At 43.9% G+C, this 26,141-nt stretch overlaps 1 protein-coding gene across 1 annotated transcript; it reads right to left on the minus strand.

The window, feature by feature from the left end:
• Positions 1-8,532: 8,532 nt before the first annotated feature.
• On the minus strand, positions 8,533-25,761 carry SMIM13 (small integral membrane protein 13). The gene is made up of 2 exons (XM_006277464.4): positions 25,486-25,761; positions 8,533-12,252 (listed from the first exon to the last, which is right to left on the minus strand). The coding sequence occupies exons 1-2, from the start codon at positions 25,559-25,561 to the stop codon at positions 12,059-12,061; spliced, it is 270 nt and encodes an 89-aa protein (XP_006277526.1). The 5' UTR covers positions 25,562-25,761; the 3' UTR covers positions 8,533-12,058.
• Between the last annotated feature and the right edge of the window lie 380 nt (positions 25,762-26,141).

Below are 26,141 nucleotides of genomic sequence, written 5' to 3' on the forward strand. Positions count from 1 at the left end.
CATGGTTAAGATCCAGAAATATCTGCTGCTTTACATAATACATGAGGGACAAATCAGGATGCCATGAAATGAAGGCGAAATTTAAAAAGCTTGAAGGGAGAACACTGTGGAAAGGGAGGAGAAAAACAACTCTGAATTTTAAACTGTCCTGAAGAAAAGGTTTTAGATGCATACTGTTGATGCTTGAAAATGGAGAACAGTTCTCCCAAGCTATGACTCAGCGATGGTTCTGTCCCCAGCGATGTGGAGATGGAAAAAGCCACCAGGATGAGTGATCATGAACATGAAAGAGAAGGATTTGCAGTTTCTTTTCATCCACTGATACACTGTTTCCGTATGAAAGATGTTAAAATTCCTAAGTGCAGCCTACACAAAGACTTTTATTGCACAAACTGATCTAAATCAGGTACCAAAAGTGATAATTAACCTGCATTCCAGTAGGGTTGAAGATATCTTTGCTTTCTTTGCGCACAAAGACAACATAACCTTTGATAAATGGAAATGAAAATGAACATTTGGATTTTCCCATGTTTAGACACTTCAATATCATCAAACAGGACCTAATACTAGACCACCCTTTCAGTTGTTTAATAATGGAGTTAGTTTAGAAATCTCTACCATTACAAAGGTAATTTACCAGTAAATCAGTTTCGTAGTTTGCTACGCTGACACCAACACAGTCCTATCCTCCTGTCTTTTTTTTTTAAATAACCCAATTGACGTTTATCCAAATAAATGCCTAAGTTTTTCTTCCTCAAACAGGAGCATGGAGAACTGTTTGTTTATAATGCAGAGTTAACTAGAAAACTACATGCCATTCAGTCACAACCATTAAAGAAAAAAAACAAAGTTAGTCATCCTTATGTAAAAGGAGAGAGCAACAAGGACACACAATGATACACCTGACCCTGTGCTGGGTTTACTGAATATCAGAAGTGATCTCTAACTGCAGATACCTCAGTTTTGGGGTTCCCAATTTTGGACATCTAAAGCCAGATCCCATTACACTTATGACTCTAAGAGGCTCATGCCACAGCTCTCTTCCCCCTTTAGTCATGATTTCCTCACACAGAAAGAGCACGATAATTTCAAATTAAAAATTAGATGCATCTAAAGCAATGAATGGATAGATACATTTACAAAATGATTACTAGCAATTGCCCATGCATTTCTTTTTGCTATACACAATACTGGGGAATAACCTTCCAAAGTAGATATTGAAAAATGATCTTGAATTTTCAATGCCTTGTCTAGCTATACAAGTTAAAATTTTGCATGCACAGTTAGTTGTCACCACAACAAAGCACATCTTGAAATACCAGGCCACACAGACACTACAGTCATGGACCATTAAATACATATAAAAATAGCAGCATGAAGTCTGAATATGCAAACAAATGTCTAAACATTTCTGACTGCCCCCCACCAGACATGCAATTATTTGGAGGAACAATATTATACATATAAATGTCTATGCTGCAGTGCAGTATATACACGATACTACTTGGGCAAAATTTACCATCTTCTCCAATACCACTATACCAGGACCTGGCAACCTATGGTCTGCAGAACCACTGAGTCTGGCTTGTGGAGCTGGGGCTTCAGCAACTGGGGGGTTTCATACTGTGCCATGTGTAAGCCAGGCAACAGGGAGCTTCCCTGTGCCACACCACAGCTAGGCAGCAAGGACAAGTGGGTGTACTAGCAGCCACCAGGGCCTAGCACCTTTAACCAGTCTCAGTCTTTTCAGCTGACCACTGGAAAATGTTGTCAACTGCTGCACTACACTATGCTGCAGTATACAAGCTACCACTAAAAATTAGGCCTTCGACATAAACCTAAACAACCACTTTACTTTTTTTTTTTTTTTTAATCTGGGGTTCCAGTATATCTGCCCCTTTTTGTGTACATTTAAAGTGAATTTCCTGGACAAGCAGGCCCATCTTATCAAATGCTCATCTGAGACTCTCACCCTACAGATGGGTCCCTCCTCTCGAAGTTCTTTTTGAGTGGCAGCAAAAAAGGAGCTTGCACTTTTGCTGTCTATGGCTTCTACTGTGGTAAATAGAAAACTTCAGTTTCCAGAACCATGTTTCCAGCACAATGGTCATGGAATGCATTCACAAACAAATGCTAATCTAATCTTCCAGGCAAGGGAAGAGTGTTTGTGTTCGTGTCTTGTGTGTGTGGTGGGGAGGAATAGCCACAGCATATTACTGTCTGCAAATATTGCCCACTTTCCATTCTGTTACACACACAGACCCTCACCCACCCACCTCCAAGGATAAAAGAAAAAAAGAAGTATCTGGCTTTGTACCAGAATGCAATTCATGGTTTCTCAGAAGTATTAAGACAGGTCCTCAAAGGAGTGTTCCACCAGTCCATATAGAATGCTATTGCATAAACTTATTTCTCACTTCCTATTTCTTTAAATCAAACAAAAAGGGCATGTGGAGGGGGTGAGGGGGAAGGGACTCAAGATGAAGATTAACTTCAATAAACAGAGCCACCACAGCTGTTTCATTTTTCACTAATTAAGATTTTTTTTACTAGCTTCCTGCTCACAGCTGCAAACTCTCTGGGCCTGATTCTCTATTGCCTGGCACTTTGCCTACACTTGAGTGTATTGGGGTTGTAAAATGGTATGAGTTAGATATTTCTGATTTATTAGCAACGTACAGCCTCTTTGTATGGGTAGGCATAACTATTGCAAAGTACTGGAAACATTTCAGGTCTGTTGACTTCAGCAGAATGAGCAACGTGGCAGACATCTCCCTGCAAACAAGGAGAGTTTGAAACATTAGTTTTCATTCTCTGAGAAGACGGAGCAAATTGTAGTCAGCACCTCTCTACTAAATTTGATGCCAGTTTTTTTTCAGTAACTTATTAGTTACCTAAATTTAAAAAGTCTTAATAGAAAAAAACTGTCAGAGGATAAAATACCATCTCACCAGATGTAGAAAATCAAGGAAGTTGACTGGGAAATGGAAAGTAAATCAGATTCCCACCTCCCTGCAACAGTGTTTGTTCAGGGTGTTATTCAATTCAATGTTTCCCATGACCCAACCATGTATTCTGTGTACCACCATTTACAGAAGCTGATACAGTTTAAGTCAGGGATTCTCAACCAGGGTGGTGCAACACCCCGTTAGGTGTACAAGAACCTACACAATTTACAAGATAAACCCAGATAGGACACCATAGTTTCAAAAAGATCTGTTGTGGCCTTTGAGTTTTTTACACCAAAAATTCAGTCTATGATTTTTCTGTAATCAAAAAACCCCAACAAGTGCAAGCTAAGAACTGATGCATTCAGAGGGACACCTTGAGTCTAATGAGGCTGAGGACCCTTGATTTAAGTTAGCAATATGCTGCCAAAAAGAGGCTCTCTCAAAAATCTTGTGTCTAAGTCACTGAATATACATGACATTGCAGACCTTACAGCTTTCTCAATCCATGCTTTCTTCTACCCAGGACCTCACAAAAGCATCCCCACCTAGCAAGTGCTCTTCAAAGCAACAGTTATTTTTATAGTCAGCACCTATGCTAAATACCATCTACCACTTTTTTGCACACCTCCCCCCTTAATGGGATTGACCTTATTTTACCCGCTGGACAGCAGCAGGTTAGTCACAGGTGGGGACCTAAGCACAGCTCTGTTAAGTGCCATCACCCCCTAGCAGTTTTTTCAGAAAAAGCCTTTGCAGTGAATTTGTAAGAGATGTGCAATACGGATTTTTTTAAACATAAGCTTCTTTTTAAATGGACTAGTACTGTAGCTGGGCCCTAAGCTGCTTAATGGCAATATGGTGTGGCATTTTTTTGCATCCTCTTGACATAAGTTAGGGTAAAAGAGAAATAAGCAAAGGAAATAAGCAAGCAAGAGAATGTCATACGCGAAAGTTATTTTAGGAAGTGTGAGAAAGCCAGGTCAAAAGAAATAGGCTAAAGTTCACTTTGGGTGCCTATAGTTCGTGTTCTAATTAGAACACATCAGAGCATACTCAATCAATCAAGTCTGCTCTGCATTTTAATTACAATGCTCTAGCTTCACCTCATCTTCACAAGTATTAAGCCCCTGCACTTTTCAAAATGGCTGTGGGGTGCTTTAACTAAACCTCATTAAATGTGCTTTAGATAAAGCATCCTGTGACCGTTCTAAAATGGGCTGTTTTAATTAGAGTGGCTGTCTGGGAACAGCTCTAATTAAAACGTTCTCCTCCCCACACCCAAACACATGTATACACAGCCCAGGAGTGGTTTTATGGCAGTTAGATCTGGTTTAGGATGAGATATAGCTTAAATAGGGGATAAAATAGGCATATGAATATTAGAGTAGAACCTATTAGAAACATATTTTAAAAATCGGTGTTGTTCAATAAGATTTTTTGATAAGTCAGCTACAGTACAAAAATCTGGGATCACATAAGAATTTTTGCTCTTCAGCCTTGAACTCCAGTTCTTGCTAAACAGCCCATTTGCAGATGAATTAAGATGAGCTCTTTTAAAACTTAATTTTAAACCTAGGTAAGAAGCGTTTCCCCCTAACAAGCTGGCCACCTGTTAGTGGCTTTTTAAGATGTTAGGACTAAGAAATTAATTTGAAACCTACAGCAAGGCTTGAACTCACATCTCTGGAGTCCTAGTGAGATGTCCTAACCTATTTTATTACTTCATAAAGCTCCCAGACTAAAGCATAAAAGAAAAGGCCAGACTAAAACAGATCCCCTACAAAGTATCAGCTTCATACTTCCAACCAAATCAAAGTAGGACATGTACCTATTAAAAACAGCAGTAACCACTTTTGTATTTATGCAGTCTCCACACACAAAGCTTGTGGCTTTTTTCTGAAACATCAGTCATTGTATGTAAGTCTGGAACCCAGATGCCACCTTGTGGCAAAAAGAGCAGACCAAAACATATACTTTAGCTACAAGCAGGCAAAGTTCTTCGCATGATATTATCTTTTATTTGTCCAACTGAGTAGCTGGGGAAAAAAGTTTTTTCCCCCCCAGCTACTCAGTTGGCCTAATAAAAGATATCACGCAAAGAACCTTGCCTGCCTATGTCCTTAGACCAACACGGCTACAACCCAGCATACTTTAGCTAAATGCTCTTTGAGATAAAATACGTAAGGGGCACCTATGACTGGAAAACTCTGAATGGCGCTTCTGAAGTTGTTTCCTAAATAAGTTATTTTAGTGATTATGACATTTTCCCTGGAATTTGACTAAAAGATATTTTATTTCTGAAGTCAGGGCCTGTGAAAAACAAAACCAAGTCTGTCTTGTTATTACTGAATCCTTTAGAAAAGGCTAATCACACCAAAACCAAGTCATCAAATGTTTAATACTTAATCCAGTGTCTCATATTAGTACATCTAACCATGTTTTATAGTTCTACAATGGATATAATATAGGGGAGGGCAATTATTTCAGGCAAAGGACCACTTACTGAGTTTTGGCAAGCCAGAAGGCCGCATGACAGGTTGCCAGAGACAGAAATATTCATTCTTCAAATTTTTTAGGGGCCCCACGGGCCAGATAAAATGGCCTGGCGGGCCAAATTTTGCCCACTCCTGATATTATACTACTGATATTACAGATAAACTCACCGTCTCAGCTTGCCTAAGTAAGGAATGGTATAAAGGAATTGGAAATGGAACCCAAGGCCATGTCCAGACAAGCGCAGATGTGCCGCACACCACACATGCAGGCATTCCCTGTGCTGCTACTTTGCAGCATAGGGTGTTTTTTTGACCCTGGGAGATCCTGGGGTCAACAAAACTCATGCTGAAAAAAGCAGGGCGGTGCACGGTGATGGCAGCACACACCATGCAAAACTGGAGCCTGGCTTCCTGCTGGCTTCCTGCCATGGCTACAGCCCTAGGAGGTTCCCAGGATCCCAGGTAAGGCTTCTGGGGCCAGCACATCCGATGGCCTCAGCCTTCCCTTCCCCACCTGGGGTAACCTGCTGCGTGCCAGAGCACATGCGGCACAGGCATTCCCCGAGGACAAGTAGCTACAGCACAAGGTGTGCTGCTGCTACTTGTCCCCAAGGAAACAAATGCCTGCATTAGTGAAGACAAAGCCCACCAATCCTCAATTCCTTGCTTTAATATTTAACAATACCCCTTAGTTTATTACTTCTTTGGGATGTCTGAACTAAGGTAATTTGTTATGATAAAGTATGTCCTTGTTCACCACTTTGTTTTGGATTTAAGTCCACATACACAGCATTGTCTCCAGTGCTCGTAATACTAGAGCAGGGGTGGACAGCTTGTGGCATTTATGCCAAAATGACACAGGCAGTGCCTGTGTGTAGCACACACCAGATCAGGGAGGGGACAGGCAACAAAGCAACAGAATAGGGCAGGAAGCAGAAAGCAAAGCAGCAGATCAGTAGAAGTGGATCAGAGTGACACTAGGGGAGGTGCAAGGGCTAGTTTGTGGCATGCCTGCCAAAACAAGTTGGCCCACTACATTGCAGATCCTTGAACTTTACAGGTAAAGATGGCTTAAGCTTTTTTTAAAATGGAGACCATTTTAGTACATGGCAATAACATAAAGCAGCCTGCATCTCTGCAGGTTAAATGGCATAGGCATTGCCTAACTGTTGTAAGCAAGAAAAACCCTGAAGGTTGCATATATTACATTCTAAGATACAGAAGCTGCAAAAATGCCAAATATTAAAGAATTCAATGGCATGGAACAGCATGAACAGTTACAGTATTAGTGCCAGGAACAGCGTGGCACCATGCTGAGAAGACAAAGACCTATTGCAACTGTATTATTATTTAGCACTGAAAAACTGTGCCAAGTGAGACCCAGGGCAGGGCAGGAAACTGGTAAACCTTAATCCAAACTAGTACTAGCAATATTTGCAAATACTTATTTGTACAAATTAGGCATGCAACAACAAGTGCAGCAGGCTCTTGCAATATCGAAGAAGTGGCCATGCCATGCATGATGCCCATGCTGCAAGGTGGCCACCCCATCTTAGAAGATTGCAGGACATATGGTATGTGTTGCAGATCAGTTCTGCTTAAATTTTTAGAACCACGTTTTAGAATTAATCACGCAATGAAATCAAGGGACACTTCAAGTCTCTTCTAGTTATTGTTGCAAGCTGCCTGACAATTCAGGTAGGCTACAGAGCATCAGTTTACTGTTTAGAACTGGAAGCATTTAACTCTTGAGTGTTATAGCATGAAAGCTTTTTTTTTTTTTTTTTAATTTTAATCACAACTTAGATTTGCAAATAATTCCATAAAGTAGAATGGGTTCTATAGCCACAGTAACAAATTTGACAGTTGCAACTGCTGGAAAAGAGGGATGAGGAGAGGGGAAGGAAGATGAAGAAACATCTCACGTATTTTATTTGGATTGTTGATTATTTTCTCTCACACAAAGCACACTTTTTTCCAAAATCCAGGTGCTGGAAATTGGGGTGCAATTACAAGTAAGGAAAGACATTAGCAGAAGGTTTCTACCACTTCAGCTTTTGCCAGACAAAAGAAATAGTAACCCTGTGCACAATCCACAGGGAACAGAACAACAGCTCCCTAGCTGGTGCTACTCAATTACTTACTACAAAGAAAGACCTTTTATTCTTCAGTTTCCCTTTCCTAAACAAGGTATGCATCTTATTCAAGGGTGTGCTATATGTAAGGAAATATGGTACACGGAACCAGACAGACAGAAGACAAGATGGGGCTTTCTGAACTCCATGTATGAGTAGCCCTGAGAGAAAAGAGCTATGAAGCAAAACTACCCTTTGTTAAGACCTCTCACCTAGAAAGGAGTGGAGTCATTCCATTCATCTTGCTAGGAATTGAAAATGATTCTCCTTATGTTTCATGGTCATCAGTGTCAAAGAAAAGATAACAAATGAATACAATCTGCATGGGTATTTCATGGTCATCCACTCAGAAAATTTCTTCTTGCATCACAACTTTCAACTCTTATTTATTGCAGAGGAAATGAGAATTCAAGCATGGAAACTCCCTGCCAAAGCCATCTTTCCTCAGTGCAACGTCACTATGTGACTGGTTAGCCCATTTTGTGGAGAGGTCACAGTGAAGTGTATTGACCTAAGATCAAAGAGCAAGTCCATGACAGAGAGCCCCTCCTCCCCTGTTTCCCAGCCTGTAGTTCTAGCCTTCTAGCCACAAAGGTATACTCTCTTCATCCCCCCCCCCCCCATTTTCAAAATGAAAAAATGAACAAAAACTCCACTCTGTGAAACCTGGTTGACTTTGAAGCTAGCAGGTGACTACTGATAATCAACCTTATAGAAAATAACACTTCCGTCTCTCAAACTGTAGAACATATTGTAACAATAACCATTTAAAAGAATAAATGTTATACTTGCCAAGTAGCTACCCCCCCACAACTGAAGCTATTTGCATCTATTACAATTGTTAAAATCTGACCTTTATACCTATGCTTTATTTTTTTCCTCTTGTGCTCAAACTGCATTTCCACTTTTCCCAGATGTATAAATAAATTAATCTCAGAGTTCACACACACACACGTCTAGTTATTTTATTTTTTGTTAAGTTATCTGTGCAGTCAGTTTAAAAGAACAGTTAACATGATGAATACAGACAAACCACAAAAGCATTAAGTACAGTATCTTAACAGTTAACACTGAAGAGGCAATGACCACATTGAATGTGTTTTTGTTTTTTATCCTGGTCATTTCAAACAACCTGAAAAGTTGAAACATACACAAGTCTAGTTCAGTTTAAACCTGATGTTAAGCAGCAAGTTGCTCACCGATTGCGGCACAGTATATGGCATTTACTGCAAATAGCTACAGCAGCAGTGCTTCATGAGTGAACTGCATAGAACAAGCCTCTTCGGCAAACATGAAATCACCACGATGAAAACATTATCAGCTCCTTAACAGGTCTAAATTATGCAATCTTCGTAACAAAATTCTGTGGGGATGCAACTGTCCTCATTTTTCTCCTGAACTGTTAGCCATAATTTCATCTATTTCCAACAGATATTATGTGCTTGCTCTAGAATCCATGGCAGTAACCTTTCCCAACTAACTGTTTTGTGTACAAAACAGGTAACTGCTGCTTGATCAACGTATTACAGCCCCTTCTATAAAAGCAATATGAATCTCTTTTAAAAAAATTATCAGCTCAAAGAAAAACCCAAGGTACATTCAATAAAATGGCTGCAATAATAAGGCATGTATTTAGAAAACATATCCCACTAAACAGATTCTCTTGGTCAGTTAAAACTTTTGCCTTACCAAAGATTAGTTTGCACTCATTAATTCAAAAGTAAGTGCTCAGGTTAAACAGGAATATTTTAGACGTACATTTGGTGAAACTGTCCAGAAAAGCATTTAAGAAAAAAACATGAGTTCTATTGGACTGGCAAAACCTATAACTTACAACTTTTCACATGTACACTTCCACAAATACAGCCTTGTTGTGTAAAACCCCCAAACATGGAAGTTTCTACATGAGACATCTGCAAAAAAGAAAAAAAAAAAAAAGGAGAATTTTCCTCTATGTATACTTTAACATCCTCATTACCAAGTGACATAATTCGTATTAATCCCATAATATAAACCTTATGGTCATGGATCACAAATGTTATATGGTAGGCAGACTTAGTGTTATTGGCAACTAGGTCACAGCAACATTAGTAAAATAGTGTTGGCTACTTTTTACAAAAAAGACAGACTGGCTACAAATAAAAACAGATGCCTAGAGAGAGAAACTGAGTAGCTGGCTAGAAGTTCAGGACAAACTAACTTCACAGAGTTCTATATTCATTTCATTTTCATTTCCATCTTATTGCATACTTGATCAAAGAAAGTGTCAGTACTCAAACTTGTTCAGATTTCCCTGATTAACTTGCTCCAAAGTCCCTGTATCTCACGTCTTGAGAGCTACCTTGCTGGGTATCTGTATTGCTATAATTTTACATTTCTTCACATTGTCTGAAACTGAAGACTCCATGTGGGTTACCCATGAGTGGGAGAGACTGGAAATGTCAGCCTTTATATGTGTACATCCTATACACACTAACAACTGAAATGTACATAAAGTATTCATGCCCTACACCAAGACTGCAGTCCTTTTGAAGGCTAAAATACATGAAAACTGAGAACAAGATGTCTTAAATAAAATCTTCAGGAAAAAAAAAAGTGCTCCAATATTTGGCTAGCACTGCTTGGTTGAAAGTTTAGTGTCCTGGAATGACTTGTATGTACACCAAACACACACTGGTTTGGGGTATGTCCTGCAAGGAAAACACTTAAAACAAGTGGAAAAGGAACCTGAATTCTTCTGGTTAGTTTGACTGCAACAGAGATTTTATTTCCTTCTCCCAGGCTCACCAGGGAGGAGCACTGAGTAGGAAAACTATCAGTACATGTAACCACATTTTATAGAAGATATGTGCAAAGTGAATGAAACCATACTTGAACATGTAACCCTGTAATAAAGAGCATGCTTATAGATACATGCTGGTAAACAAAGACAGAATATAGAACTTCTATGGAAGGGTCAGGACAGGCATTAGATTTTAATACTGACACATCAGGAAAAATAGCAGCTCTTTGCAGTGTACTTCAGTGAATACTCTCATTTCCAAATCCTCCCGCATTAGCTCTTAAACAGTATCCACAGATAATTTAAGATATAAAGGCAGTAAAAGTACTCTTTTCCCAGACATAAGTCTATTCAAAGAAAGAGCCACATGTTGCTGCTGTTACTTGAAGTTCACATGAGCCAGTCCACAAATCTTGAAATCAAGGGTTTGTAACTTGTAATTACTATGAAGTTTTAAGATAATTTTCTTTAGTCCTGCTGGACAGAATTTTAAATACAGGACACCTCTGAAACTGTATCGACAAGACGCATCCAAGTTTTATAAGACAGATAAAACTGTCCCCCATGCGGATTTGTTGGAAGCTTACTTTCTACCCTCCCTAATATCAGAGACAGCGCACACATTCTTCTCCATTAGATACACTTCAAGCACTGGTCACCAAAATTCCTGCAATATGGAGTTTAATTCTATTTGAAGAATAGTGCCAAAAGAATTCAGGTACTGTATAATTGGGAGCAACTGCTAAATCACTGGCATCAAGCAATCGCACCAGCACCAAACATGAGGTACCAAACATATTGCTATAACACTAATAAAGTGTTAAGAGTGGTGCCCACCAAATTGGTCAGAATTTATTAACTGGTTCTAGAAAAAAAAATGCCTGGTATCCAATACTTGACATTAACACATTTAAAGGGAAGTGCTTCGAACATGAACAAAGAAGTCACTTCAGAAAACTGAACAATGAGTTCTCATCTCAGACACCAATCCCCAGTAAAAATGAAGACAGAGGATCAGGTAAGATGACAGAGGTCTAAATCAGGATTGTTTTGCTTTCTGGAGATCAGAACCAAGAAGTCAGGCTTTGTCACTCAATTTTTTTTCCTTAAGGAAGAACGTTAAAACCACCACATCATCTTGTGCATCTAGTACTGATTTCTTATTTATACTTAAAGTTACTAAACCTCACTTCAGAATACTTTCCAAAGCAGGATATCCTTTAAACATCTTTCAAGTTTACATGCATTTACAGGTTGAATAAAATATATATTTATATATAGCTAAGGACATAAAACTCGATTTCACTACAAGCAGCTGCAGTGCCATAAAGGAAAAATTATTTAGTAGTCATTTCCAATCTGAAATGCTTACTATGTTCAGACTAATACAAAGGCTAAGCCTATAGACCAGGAAGTAGCATACATTTGTGGGTGTTGGAGCTATAGCTGCTCACTTCTTCTCAGGCTGAGAGATCTCTCTCCCTACCTCGATTTTCTCTAGTCATATATGGCTCATAGCTGAAGCCCTTCATGAACCTTGACTGAAGTAGTGTATACTTGATGTCCAAAAGTGAAGGTTTACAGCTATTTGTTTTTCCTCTCATTTTTTTTCAGTAAAACCGAACTGCTGAATCATACAGTGCAGAGGTGCTTAACCGTTTGTAGTTGATGAAGTAAGGTCTCAGGAGATCTGCTTTAAGTTGCTTCTTCTGCAGGTGTTCTTCGTTGTCGTGGCAACTTCTGTCTACCTCTCTGTGGAGTAGATGGAGTCTCCTGTTCAGCTTCAGACTCTGAAGGCTCATTATCTCCCTCCTGAGATCCTGTATCTCCTATCAACTCTCTCAGGAACTTGAACTTAGACAAAAACAGTTGCCAGACAACATACCAACCTATAGGAGACAAAAAAAAAAAAAAGAAAAAGAAAAAGGCACATTACTCATTTATTTCATGTGAATCCCTATTTTCCTACCTATATTTGTATTTTCAAAATTTAGTCAGTAGCCCATTAGTCTACTGCTTAGTTGCCCTAAAAAGGGTTCCTGCCTCCCCAAAATTTTTAAAAGGCCTATTATTATTATTATTAGGTTGATTCTGCTGTTAAACCTCTTATTTAAAAACATTTTCACTTAATCTTCTTAAATTTGCTGAAGTGTAATCTTGGTTAAGTAACACCTTTGCACATTCATAAGCAGCTTATGTCCTTTTTCAAACTTGATTTTGTCCTCTTCCAATTAAAAGGCAGCAAATCGTGACTTCAGCAGTGTTATGTTTCCCCACATGTAAAATGGGAATGCTACTTATAAACTTATGACATTCTTGTGAAGAAAGTAGTTATGACTTAACATGCAACATACAAATGTTATTTTTAATATGTATTAGTCAGTCATTGTCTTTAAGCAAGGCAAACACTTCAGTTCCTGTTGGAAACTGGGCAAATCTAGCTGATCACAAACCTTAGTCATAGCACCTCTATGAATTTAATTAAAAGTCCTCTTTACCCAGAGCTAACAGAACCAGCCCTGCCCAGTTATGCAGGTGTCATTGGAGAACAACAGATTTTCTTTAAACGTGCAGAATTCTGTAAAAGCCATCAAGGAAAACGAGAAATTCTCTCATGTGGGAGCCAGTGGTTGTATAACAAAGTTCACTTTATTTCCACATTTGAATCTGAATCTTTCCCAACGCAGACAGCCGTCATTGAGGGCATAAACAGGCTTTACCCTGGCTGTCTACTTTCAGACAGCCTTTGCACATATTAAGTCCCATAAATTCTCTCCCAGCCTTTAGAAGGATCTTTCAGTTAGCATCTTTTGTGTGTTCCTCTATGTGACAAAGGTATGTCTGCCATATTGTTAAGAGTTCTGTTCTCATCCTTAACATACATGTCAAATATTTTTCTCTCATTTCTGGATAGAAATGAGGGGTTGCTGAACTCCAACGAATCTCAAATATTGGATTATTGTGTTGATGTCTTAGAAAAACACAGAAAAACTTGCCTTAAAAACAGACTCTCCATGATATTCTGTTTTTTTTAAATTGTGTATTTTACTAGATTTCATTCAAGCCTACATGAAGGAACAAATCCACAAGATGCTCATCATTTTCACAAAAGGACCTTAAAAGAAATTGATCCAGGCAGAGAAGGACCTGGGATTACAGTAACACCATAAACTGAATATGAGCCAACAGTAAGTGTTCTTGTTGCCAAAAAGATCAACAGCATACTAGGTTGTATTAACAGCATAACTAAGTTGCTCCACTTGCAAATCAAGGGTCACGTCCACAACAGCGTGGACATTGGTTTCCCTGGGGACAACTGGCAGCAGGACACCTTGTGCTACTGCTACTTGTCCCTGGGCGAATGCCTGTGCCATGCACACTCTGGCACATGGCAAGTTACCCTGGGTGGGATAGGGGAGGCTGAGGCCAGCACTGGACTGGCCCCAGCAGCCTTACCTGGGGTCCTGAGGGCCTCCTGGGGCTGCAGCAGTGGTGATCCTGATGCGCAGAGTCTGGCTGGCAGCTGGAATGTGGCTCTGGCCAGCCAGGCTCTGGTTTTGGGCAGCGTGCACTGTCCCCGCAAAGCCTGCCCCATTTTTGGGGGGGCAAGTTTTTTTGACACCAGGATATCCCTTTGTGCAGGCTTTTTTGCCCCCCCCCCCCCCCCCCCCCCCCCCCCCCATACTGCTACCTCACAGCACCACCTGAATGTGAGGTATGTGGCACTGCAGATGCATCTGCAGGGCCACATACTGCATGGCCACACTCATCTGGACACAACTACGGGAAGCAATTCTTTTTGCTCCATTCAGCCCTGGTGAGTGTTCATCTGGAGTACCATGTCCAGTTGTGGGTCCCACACTTCAAGGGGGAATGTGGACAGACTGGAGAGTCCAACAGAGAGCAAAGAAAATGATTAGAGGCCTGGAAAGCATGACTTGAGGAAAGGCTGAAAGAGCTAGGATTATTTCTTCTGGAGAAGTGAAGACTGAGGGGGGATTGATAACAGACTTCAAGTACCTGAGGGATGATTACAGAGAAGACAGAGATGGACTTTTCTGAGGCCGTAAGGGACAGGAGTAGAAGCAATGGCCTCAAACTGCAGCAAACAAATTTTAGGTTGAAGATGAGGAGAAACTTTCTGCCTAGAACAGGCACCTAGAAAAGCTGTGGAATCTCCATCCCTCAAAACTTTTGAGAGCAGGCTGGACAGACACTTGGCTGGGCTGGTTTAATCAGAGATGATCCTGCCTTGAGCAGAGAGCTGAACTAGATGATCTGCTGAGGTTCCTTCTAGCCCTACTTTTCTATGGTCATATAAATGTTTCTCCTAAGGGACAGCACAGAACAAAGAGAAATAAAAGTATTTAATCTCTACCACAAAAAGATACAAGGAACTTTATACTAATTCATTTAAGCAGTAAATGGAATGCATTTAATAACTCAAATTACAAGATAAGAGGGAACCTTCATTAGAGTCCATAAAGCATCCAACACCCCTTTTGTAACTGCAGATGGAGCCACTTGTTATATAAAACAACCATTAAAAATATTTTCAGTTCACTTACAGATGTATTGAGAGTTAAGGACAAATATTTCTTCAAATAGCTTGAGTTAATGGTCTGTCATTTCTAAATATTACCACAAAGAAAGATTATTTCTTCAAAACTCTCTAGTTTAAAGATACAAATTTGGACAAAGTAGATACCAACCAACTTGACCTTAACTATGAAACCAAGATAGTGAGAGAGAAGCCAAGTACATAGTGCAGTCCTTTGTAAACACATAAGCTTCACGGGGAGCTGATTGAAAAATGCTCAAAGTTGCATTCAACCTGAACCTGGTCATATAAATATATTTATATTTTAATATGTAATATTTTAAGTTTCCAGTTTGACACCTTTTTCTCAGTGTCCCTGCCAAATGTTGAAGTTTCTCTACCACTTGTAAAAACTACCTATGTACTGGGGAAGTTGCCTCCATAAAACTACTCAAAGCAGAAAGACTCTTTTCCCTAGCATCTTTCAGACATAATGCAAGCTCTTATTTAAGACAATTACATGAAACAATAGCTAGTAAAAATGATAGTAGAGTAGTTTTCAAGTTGAAGGTGTCTCTCCTAAAATACAGGAGAATTACAAAAGTGCTGAGCTCCCTTATGACAAAAGCTGACCTACAAAAACAACATAGTCAAGTAAAGAATTACAGCAATTAACTTTGGAGAATGAAAGAAAAAAAGAAACAAAAAGAAAAAGTGTTGACAGATTGACTTAGCATTTTCAAATTTCTCACTAAGTGCTGGTTTCAGTCCAACTCTGCCTTGAGGATACAATGGCAATTTGGTGACAGATTCAAGTTACTTTGGTATTTATAGGTCAGATGATAATGCTCATCAAAAACTACTGATACTGGAGGTTATTAAAAACCACTAAATGATATCATTAGACATTGTCCAGACTGTATAACAACTGCAAATTCCAAAATTATATTATGTTATAGTGTGGGCTACATATAGAGAGACTGACCATCTATGTTTCTTCAGCCTATCCAAAGTTTGACAGCAGTTATTACTGCATGAGACAACTTACATTTGATAGATAGTACTGTATACTTTCAGTTTTCTTAGTCAAGTGAGTTATATATACACAATAGGGATGTAAATGGTTAAATGACCATTATATTTATACCGTTTACTGCTTACCATTTAGCAGCCTCCAACAGGAACAGCCCTGGCCCTTTATATCTTCACTGTGAGCCCGACATTGTGCGGGCATCAGGCTACTGGCAGAGTGAGCACAGGGATAGGGGGAGTGAGTGCGAATGAGCCACTAGGAAGCACTGCCCAACTGTGGAGCTGCAGCTTCCCCTCACCGCCACGGGCAGGGACAAGGGCTAGGGCTATGGATAGGGCTGGGGCTACACACCTCTCCTGTGCCCAGATCCCCTGCTACCATGGAAAGGGAAGGAAGGAGGTACCAGCCAGCCAGCCTGCCCCCCCCTCCCCCGGGCTCTGTTGGGGCCTTCCCACTACGGCAGGGCAAAGGGCGACAGGCTCCCTGTGCCTCCTGCTGTGGTGACCCCAGACCTAGAAAGCTCTTCCACGCTGCCAGATTGAGCCTTCCCCAGCTTGCTGGCCTCTGTTAGGCGTACTGTGTCATTCCCCCTTCCACCCATGGTGCTGAGGCCACGCAGGGTCTGGCCCAGCTGGCTCAGCCTGAGGAGGCATCTCAGCTGCTGAAGCAGGCAGTGCTGGGTCTCACGGGTCACTGCCACCACCTTGCATCATGAACACAGCCTGAAGGTGTTCCTGTGAGGTGGTGGCATAGCAGGGTGGCACAGCAGGGATCCCAGGGGGAGCGTTAGGGCTGCAACAGTGGCCTCCCAGGCTGGAGCTGCTGCACTGCTGCCCCTCAAGAACATCCTGGGGCTGCACTCACCGCACATTGGGCAGCTGCCATGACACCTCCTTGGACCAAGCCAACCACATGCTCAGCCCCACCTCAGGGCTGGGCCAGGCCCTGCACAACTGGGACCAGATGCCTCTTCCCCCAGGGTGAGCTGGGGAGGGCCCAGCCCAGCAGCGCGGAGGAGCCATTCAAGTTCCAGGCTGCAGTGGCACGTGTAGTGGGAGGTACAGGGAGCCTGTCACCCTGCCTGGGCCCCTTGCTGTTGTGGCAGGAAGGTCCCAACTGACTCCTTTGGGGGGAGGCCTGGCATCTTCCTCCCTCCCTGGGGTGGCAGAATTCAGGCACAAGAGAGGTCCGCAGCGCTGGCTCCACCTGCAGCCCCAGCCTCTGCCTGTGGGGGCAAGGGGATGCCATGGCTCCTAGGCTGGGCTGCACCCCCTAGTGGCGCAGCCAAGCCTGCCCATGACTCCCAACCAGCGACCTGGGGACTGTGCAGTGCCTGACACACAGTAAAGACATAAGGAGTCAGGGCGAGGTCAGTAAACTACGCATGTGCTATCGGTTAACTGTTGAACCAATACAATTAAAGGTTAAACAGATAATTTTTAAAACAATATTTACATCCCTAAAATACATATACAATTAATCACAACATAAACATTTGCAGATATGACTGCAAATCACAGCAACCCAATCATGTACTGGTTCACAAACACACCACCTAATTGCGTGATAAAATGTTTGCTGGTTGCGATAGGCAGACAATGTTCCTTGGGTGAATTTGATATCTTTTATTAGACCAACCCAAATAGTTGGAGAAAAGTTATTAAGCAAGATTTCGGGTTCAAAAACCCTTTGTCAGGCTAAGGAAGTTTCAGCAGTTGGTGTGTGCTCTTCCTGGATGGAATGAAAAGTTGGTTGTGATTACATTTAAGATGCATCTTTCTTGCTCTTTCCCACATCCATATTAAGACTTTTGAAAAGGAAGAGAGAAATTCTGATGACACCTTTTCTCTTCTTCTCTGCCAAAACTAAATGGGGAGAATTCCCAATATTGAGCTATTTGCTCTTTTCTTTCAAATACAGGCTTGTGGTTCAGACAAAAAAAAAAAAAAGCAAGCAAGCACTTGTGATTGGTACAATTCTTTTTTCTACCATTAGATACAGAGACTTACAAAAGCCAAGTATGAAGCTCTGAAGTACCAGAGAAGGATGAATCTCTCTCTCAAATTTATCCACGCAGTCAACAAGAGAAGGATGATCTTCTGATTAAAAACACAAGACAGATTCTATCCCTGGCTCTACAAAACTGTTTGTGATCTTGAGAAATAGAGGTGCACCAATATATTAGTCACATATCGAATTGGCATTGATAAAAGGAAAATTAATATTATTGACTATTGGCTTTTTTTGGCCAATGTAGCCGATAATGTCACCAATAAACGCTATGCGCATGCACACAGCCTCACACATACACACAGCTAGGAATGCAGCTCAGCTGCTTGGAGAGCAGTGTCCAGTGAAGGGACGTGGAGGCCCCCACGGTGAGGGAGTAAGTGGGACAAGGACAAGGGCAGAGGTTAGGGCCCGCACTGTCCAGCCAGGGTGGTGAATGGGACCACAAGGCAGAGAGCAAGACCAAGCCACAGGCAGCTTGTCCAGGGGGCGCACAGGGGTGGGCAGCTCCTCACTGCTACATGCACTCCTGAGGGAGGCATGGGGGGCACGTGCCCCCCCCCCCCAGATCTGTGTGCAGCACCGAGGCAGGCTGCCTGCTGTGGACTCAGGCCGGGGACTGCGCCAGCCTCTTTCCAGGGAGCTGGGCCAGGACAGGCTCAGCTGCGTGAGGTGGATAGCAGCAGTGCTGAGAGGGGTGGCTACAAGGGGGCTACTGGGAATTTTGGGGTGGTCATAACCCCCCAAGCCTCCCCAAGCACAATCACTGATTGTGGCAGTCCACTCACTGCCTTTTACTCGGGACCCTGCACTGGCCGTGCACCCTGTCTGCCTCACACTACAGGGCTCCCGAGGGAAAGGCAGCAGAGCAGAGTGCCCCAGGCAGGGGTGCCACTCAGAGGAGCTTGGAGGGGGTTATGACCAGCCCAAAATTTCCTGCGGCCTTCCCTCCCAGCACCGCTGCCACCTGCCCCGCGCAGCCGAGACTGCCCTGAGCCCAGTACCAGCGTAGCCCCCCACTGGGAAGAGGCGGTGTGCATGCAGCGATGGAAAGCCACCCCCTCCATGCCCCGTGGACGAGCTGCCTGTGGCTCCATCCCACACCCCACCCCCCACGGTCCCATTTACCCTGGCTGGGTAGCGCCAACACCTCTGCCCCACTCCCTAACTCACCATGTGAGTCTTGATCTGTACCCCCATGCCCCTTCCCCCCACAGACTTACCAGCAGGATGCTGCTCTCCAAGCTGCTGAGCTGCCTTTCTGTAAATCAGCTATTGGGTCAGTATCAGTCAATACAGCTGGTTAATAATCAGCTATTGGTATCAGCAAAGAAAATCTTTATCGGTGCACCCCTACTGAGAAGGTAATTTAACCTTTGTACCCTTTTTGATCTTTACATTTGGTTACCATATCCCTACCTCATAAATATTCCAAGGCTAAATTCTGAACAGTTATAATACTAAAGTTAACTGATGTCTGTATAGCACTCAGATATTAGGATGATATTCACCAGTGATGTGCCAAAATAAAATAGAAAAAAAAAAATCTATAACATCTGGAAAGAAAAAATGAACCATCTATCTACTCCAGCATTCCACTCAGAGCACCCAAAAAGACTTACATACACACACTGTGGAAAATCATGCAAGTGATTTTACATGGCTCTATCAACAAAGCAGATCAGCAGCAGCATGCTAGTACTGTTTGCATTGCAATCTGCTATTTAATAGTGAAAAGATGATTCACGCTGACTGAAAATGTTGATCGTTATATTAAGTATGAAGTTTAGCAAAAAGATTCAGTCAACTCTTTTTATTAAATAGAAGAAAAAAATCATTAACTCATGTCTTTCTAATACTGGGTGAAAAACAGCCTGACCTGCAAATGATCAACCGCAACCCCATAATACTTCGGTGCAATTATAGTGCCTGGAGAAAAAAAGCTACATTTCTGAAAGGGCTTTCTTTAAAAAAAGGTCAAGTCTAATCTAACTGTGACTGTAATTTAAAACTACCAATTGCAATGCTTAGTCAACATGATTTACATTCAGAGTAGCAACTCCTACATTTGGCACTTTACAGTAACTGTTCTTCTCCAATTCCCCTTTTCTAAACATCTGCAGTGTTACAGAATATTCTCATTTCAAAGGGCTGAAAGTGATATCTATACATCTTTATGCATAGGAAACAAACTGTAGGAAGGGAGAAGGGAGAGAGGGAGGGGACATACACTGCCAAGCCCCACCCATAAATTACCAAAGCAAAATACTGTTCAGTTTAATTTATGCAATTAAAAATATAATTATAGTGGTAAGAATACTGATCTCTGACTCAAGAGAACAGGATTTAACTCCCTGTTCTTCCCAACAGTTCTTATGGGACCCTGGGCAAATCACTTATAGTTTGGCCTGTGCCTCTATTTCCCACCTGTAAAATAGGAAAAAAAGCAGTGTCCTGTTATAGAGCTATGCTGAGGAAATGAAGTGCTCAGATACTATAGTAACAGAGTCATAAAATATAGATTGGTTGACTCTATAAAGCTTCTCTAAGACTGGTTTTCCCCTCAATGAAACTTTTCTATTACAGACAAGGCTATCTTAGGAACAAGAACAAGGAAATACAAAGAGTATTTATTTCCTAATTATAAAAGTTTTTAAAAAACAACTTCAAAGAAAATATAGTTTTCTCTTTTTATTCCTTGAGGATAGTGTTGGGGAGAGAGAGAAAGAAACGAACGTCGGCTTTGTTATCTTCTATGTATTTTGATGCTCAATGCTAAACAGAGTGATGAAACAACCAAAATGTAACACTAAACACTAAAGAAAGCTCCTTGAATAGTCAAGGCTCAGGAATTCCCCTGCCTGCAACTTACTTTAGCCTTCTGAAAAAAAAATGGTGCACGGAAGTCCTCCATCTCAGCAATATCTCTTAAATCGGCTCTTTTTGGCTAGGGACAGACATTTAAAAAGCCTGAGCCTGAATTGATTCAATCTTTGTAGGTTAGTCTAACCTGAGCGGATAGAACTGATTTGCAAGCGAAAGGAGATGCGCTTTTGATTCCGGAAATGCAGGCACATGCCTGCAGTGGCTCAGGCTAGAAGTTGGGGGGGGGGGGGGCAGGCGACAGCGTGGCACCTAAGGCAAAGGGAGGAGGAAAGGGGTTTATTTCCCCCTCTGTCCTCTCCCACCAGGGATCTGCAGTCACGGTCTGCTAGCCCCGGCCGCTGCCTCTGCCATTCGCACCCAGCCAGGCAAACCCCAGCTATGGTCCCCCTGGGGGAGAGGGTAGAATAAACCCCTCCCTACCCCTCCAGCCACCCCAAATTCAGCTTAGCCCCCATAACCACCCCTCTGAGCCCCACCACCATCACCTCCCCTGAACAGGCTACAGCAGCTCTGCTCCCCGCTCCTGCCTGCAGCATAGCTCCCCCAATGAAGAAGAGGCTTGCACATCCCAAGACACCATTCCCCTCCCTCGCAGATCCAGCAGTAGGGGTGGGGGTGTGGCCAGACACAAGGTGGCATGGCCCCCTGAGGTGAAGGGGACAGGGAGGGGGTTTATTCCCCCCCCCTCCATCCTCTCTCCCCCCAAACAACCCCAGCCAGGATCTCCCTGGCTAGGTGTGAGCAGCGAAGGTGGCAGCTGGGGCTGACAGACCCTGGCTGTGGCCCCCTGTGGGAGAGAGGAGAGAGGGGGAATAAACCCCCTCCCTATCCCCTTTGCCTTCGGCCTGGCATGGCCCCTGAGTATTGCCATGCCCTAGGCAGTGGCAGCGGGGAAGCCGTAGGCACAACACAGCCCTGTGTAACAGGTGTGGGGCTCTACCCCTATGACTTCACCGCCACCGTCTGCCCGCCTGGCTGCTGACCAGTTTGGTGGCACAGGCAGTGCCTACCAGTATGGCCAGGGTGGGCCCCCTTTATGGCAGTGCTGGCAGGGAAGCCACAGGGGCTGTTCTGCGTCGCTGCAACTGGGTAGGGGAACTGTGAGCAGGGCATGCCCAGCTCAGCACCCAGCAGCCAAAGGTAATAGGGCTCAGGACTGAGGGGGGTCGGCCTATTCCATGTGTGCTACTGCGGGGACCGGGGCTGGCCCAGGCTCTGCTCTCCAGCAAGTAGAAGAGGCCACCAGGCAAGAGCTGCTCCCCCAGCTGCATGCTTAGCTGGATCTGCCCCAGGCTAGCTTCGTGCTGGTGGGACCAGGGTGCGGGGTTTAAACACCCTCCATCTCTGTTCACTTGAGGCTGCGGATGGGACTGGCCATGCCCCCCTGCTTCCACTCAAGCAGTTGGGTGGGGAAGGTAATGCCAGACAAGGGCTGCTACACATAGGCCAGGCAGAGCCCGGCTATGGTCCCCTGGAGAGAGGGGGAAATAAACCCCCTCCCTGGCCCCCTTGCCTCAGGGGGCCATGGCAGGCTGCCACGTGGCAATGCCCCCAACCCCACTCAGGCTAAGGAGCGGAGAGGAGGGCCCAGCCCTGCTCTCTGGAGCAGAGAGCACAGCCCAGCCCAAGGCTGCAGAGCATGCTGGGATGCTGGGGGACTCTGGTTTAACTTAAACCAGGAAGGGGTCTAGGAAGTTCCATAAACCAATTTAACCCAAATCAGTTAAGCCTGATACTACATTCAACCAAGTTTACCTTAACCAGTTTTGGCCATTCTGAAACTGGTTTATGTGCGCTGAACTTATGTTTTGTTACAGGTTTAAACCAGTTTCTGATCACTCAAACCAATTTGTGTTTAACTTCTGTCCCTAGCCATTGAGACTAAATCCATGAAAAACCACACCCCCTTAGTCAAAATTTCATAAGAACAGAAGAGATTTTCAGCACTTTTCTATACTTAAAATTGTATCCCTCTGCAGTCATAAGTTATCTCAATAGAAGCAAGTATATGCAAGCGTCTGGGTTCAGTCTGGCTGATATTATATCCTAACTGTAGTTCTCTGAATTTGCACGAGCACTGTAATGGTCTTAGCACTTTTATAACAACATAGTGTTTATTCAAGGCTGCCTGATCATGAATCCATATTTATTTAGTCTGATGTGGCACAGAAGTACAATAATCAAAGCATTAGAATCCATCATGGCAGGTCTTGACATGTCACAGCTTTTTACTACCACTGAGAAAAGGCAGGAAACAAGTGCCACAGTAGTGAAGTATAAGAAAACAGGCGTAGAAAGAAGTTGAAGGACATTAAATTAAACATGTCTGAAAACAGAAGAGAGAGATGTGGAGAGACACTATACATATTAAAATGGCTGCTATTCAAGATCCAGGCTGGTCTTTACATTAGTTGTAGAATTACTAGAGTGTGCATCTATACAGCTACCTCAGGAATACCGATTGCTTTTCATTCAGCAAGACAATCCAGCTTTGCCCCTTACTCACTGGAGAGAGATATGCTATGTCCCACAAAGTGCTCTGCTCTTCATTCGAGAGCCTAGCCAGACAGGGCTCTAGAGCAGTGATTCTCAACCTTTTTCGTACTAGGACCCATTTGTAAACATCAACAGCAAGTCCTGAGCTAGTACCCCTCACTCCTGACCCACTGCCTCCCACCCCCAGGCCCCAGACCCCACCCGTGTCCGGGGGAGAAAATCAGGGAGGATCCAAGCATCCCTTTGAACACTGGAACTCTGCCAGCCTGCAAGAGAAAAGCCACGGTCTCCCATGTTTTTCTCCTTTAAAGGAGAATCCATTTTTTAAGTTTGTTCGTGACCATTTTATGTATTCTCACAACCCACGGGTTGAGAAACACTACACAGAGTACAGGGAGAGACACTCCCCCGATAGTATCTCCACATGAAGAAGAGTCTACACTGTACTGAAGGAGTCTCAGCTCCAAACCCATGAAAAGGGGATGGCTTTTCTGGGATGCAAGGCAATATGTTCAGACTGACAGCTGCCTTGATTAGCTCTTTAGCGAGGGACCACAAAAAAGACTAACATAGGAGGAAAGAAAAAAGGAAAAAAAGAAAAAAGAAAAGGGGCTATCATAATTACGAAATCCAAGAGAGGAAGTGAGGGTAAGAACTGGAAAGAAGAAACAAAAGCAAGTTACTTGAAGAACAATCCGACTTTCAGAAGTGACTGAAAAATGGCCAATTTTAGAATCTCTCAATGGTTTCTATGTCAGATGTGCTCAGTTTACAAATAGAATGTTTGTCAGCAGCAAGTCAGGCATCCCTCCTGTTCAAAGTCATCAGTTCCCATTGATGAATCTGGCAATTGCGGATGCCCAGCAGTTCTTAAGAACCAGACCACCTCTTCAGGGGATTACTATTTAAATAGGAATGCAGATGTCCCATTATAGGCATGAATATCTAAATACACAGTCTTTGCACGCCGAACACAATGTTTTATAAATGACTAATTCTTGCCCATTTTAACTATACTGGATTTTTTTCCTCTCTTCACTTCAGAAAAGTGGCAAAAATCTGACAGTTCTTATTGTGCAACCAAGGTTCACAACATACAGTTCACCGCGGCACACATGAACCAGCTGATCAAGATCAGCTTCAACGCCCATTAGGTTTTTTGGCCCCAGGGAGTCCTAGTGCAAGGCCTGAGGCAGCTGGAACTATGTTCTAATGTCAGACCCCCTCCTAGGCAGCTTATAGGCATTGCTCTTCGTCAACATTATTCTTTAACTTCACCAGCTCTGCATCCTATATGGTTTTATTGTGTTAAATATTTTTCCATAGCAATCAACGTGCCGCAGGGAATACTATTAGTCAAGCTGGAGAAAAATGGGAATTAGTACAAGAGCAAAGGTGGACAAGGAGCTAGCTACAGGGGAGACAACCCTGGGTAACATCTACAGGGGAATGCTCAGGCTGGAAGGAGTTTACCAAGAAAAGTTTTTCAAGGACTGGCTTCGGGACGGGTGTTAGCGGCATGCTCAGCAGCTGTGACGCAAACAGTAGCATCATGCTCAGAGCAACATACTGATGGAAAAAACTTAAAAGGCCTGTGGCCTGCACTGACTGTACAAGTGAGACAAGAGGTGGGGATGAGACACACTCTACCCTTCAAGGGGAGGAAGGAAACCATTAGGCTCCCGCTGGGTACTATAGAAAGTAGGGCAGATTTGCACCCTATAGACTAGCGGTACCCAATCTTTCCACACCATGGACCAAAAGGGCAGTGCAAGGTCTATCTGCAGGACAGTGGGCTTGACCCAGTATGCAGGGCTGATGCAGTAGGGATCCAATCCAGCTGCAGGGAGGGGGGGATGCACAGCCCAACCCGGATCTGGACATGGTGCAGGCGGAGGGTGTGGAGCCCTGATCCTGACAGTCCGTGGAGGGACTGAAGCACCCCCTCCCCCCACCGCCACGCCCACCCCTGGGGCTCTCCCCTCCCTCCACCTGTTGCAGCCCCTGCTACAGCCCGTGGGGGCCGCAGGGGGTGGTTACCTCGCGAGAGGAGCGGGCGCACGGGGGGGGGGAGGGGGGCCGGTTACCCCGCGATAGGAGCAGACACACCGCGGGGTTTATCCCACGACAGGAGCGGGCGTACGGGGCGGGGCTCACCGCACAACATGAAGAGCAGCACGCAGGCCAGCGTGGCCACGATGACCAGCAGCGTGAGGCCGATGCTCTGCCACATCCTGGCAGGCGGGCGCCCTCAGGGAGCGGCAGCGGGCGGCGGCATCACCCCCGGCGCGGGGGGAAGGGGGAGGCAGCCCCGCTCGGTTCGGGCCGCGTGCGGGGGGCGGCGGACAAGGACCACGGCTGCCCCCGACACCGGCCGCGGGAGAGCGCCGCAGCAACGGCCGTGCACGGGGAGGGGCGGGGTTTCGGTGGCGTCACCCGCCGCGCACAGCATGCCGGGAGGGGTAGTTTCCCTGCCGCGTATGAAGGAAGAGGGCGGAGTCTGAGGCAAACCTCTCCCCGCGCTGCGAACTGCATTTCCCAGCGTGCCCTCGCGGAGCGCAGTCGGTGAGTGCAGGGGGGCGGACACAAGGGTGCCTGGAGTCTCGCAGTGCAGCCAATTGTACGGTCGTCACCGGAGTTGTGCCATCCTTTCAGCCCTTGCGCTATGTCAGATCCATAACAGGAAAAGCGTCTAGTAAAAGATACCGGATTTACCCAAAGAGCTCGCGTGTGTCCGCAGACCAACAGGGCTACAACCTACAGCCCTTCGAAACGTTGGCTAATTTTTGAAGCAACTCATTGATGCAGCCTAT

This window comes from Alligator mississippiensis, chromosome 3 (genome assembly GCF_030867095.1).
Source record: "Alligator mississippiensis isolate rAllMis1 chromosome 3, rAllMis1, whole genome shotgun sequence".
In the NCBI taxonomy this organism is placed as follows: Eukaryota; Metazoa; Chordata; order Crocodylia; family Alligatoridae; genus Alligator; species Alligator mississippiensis.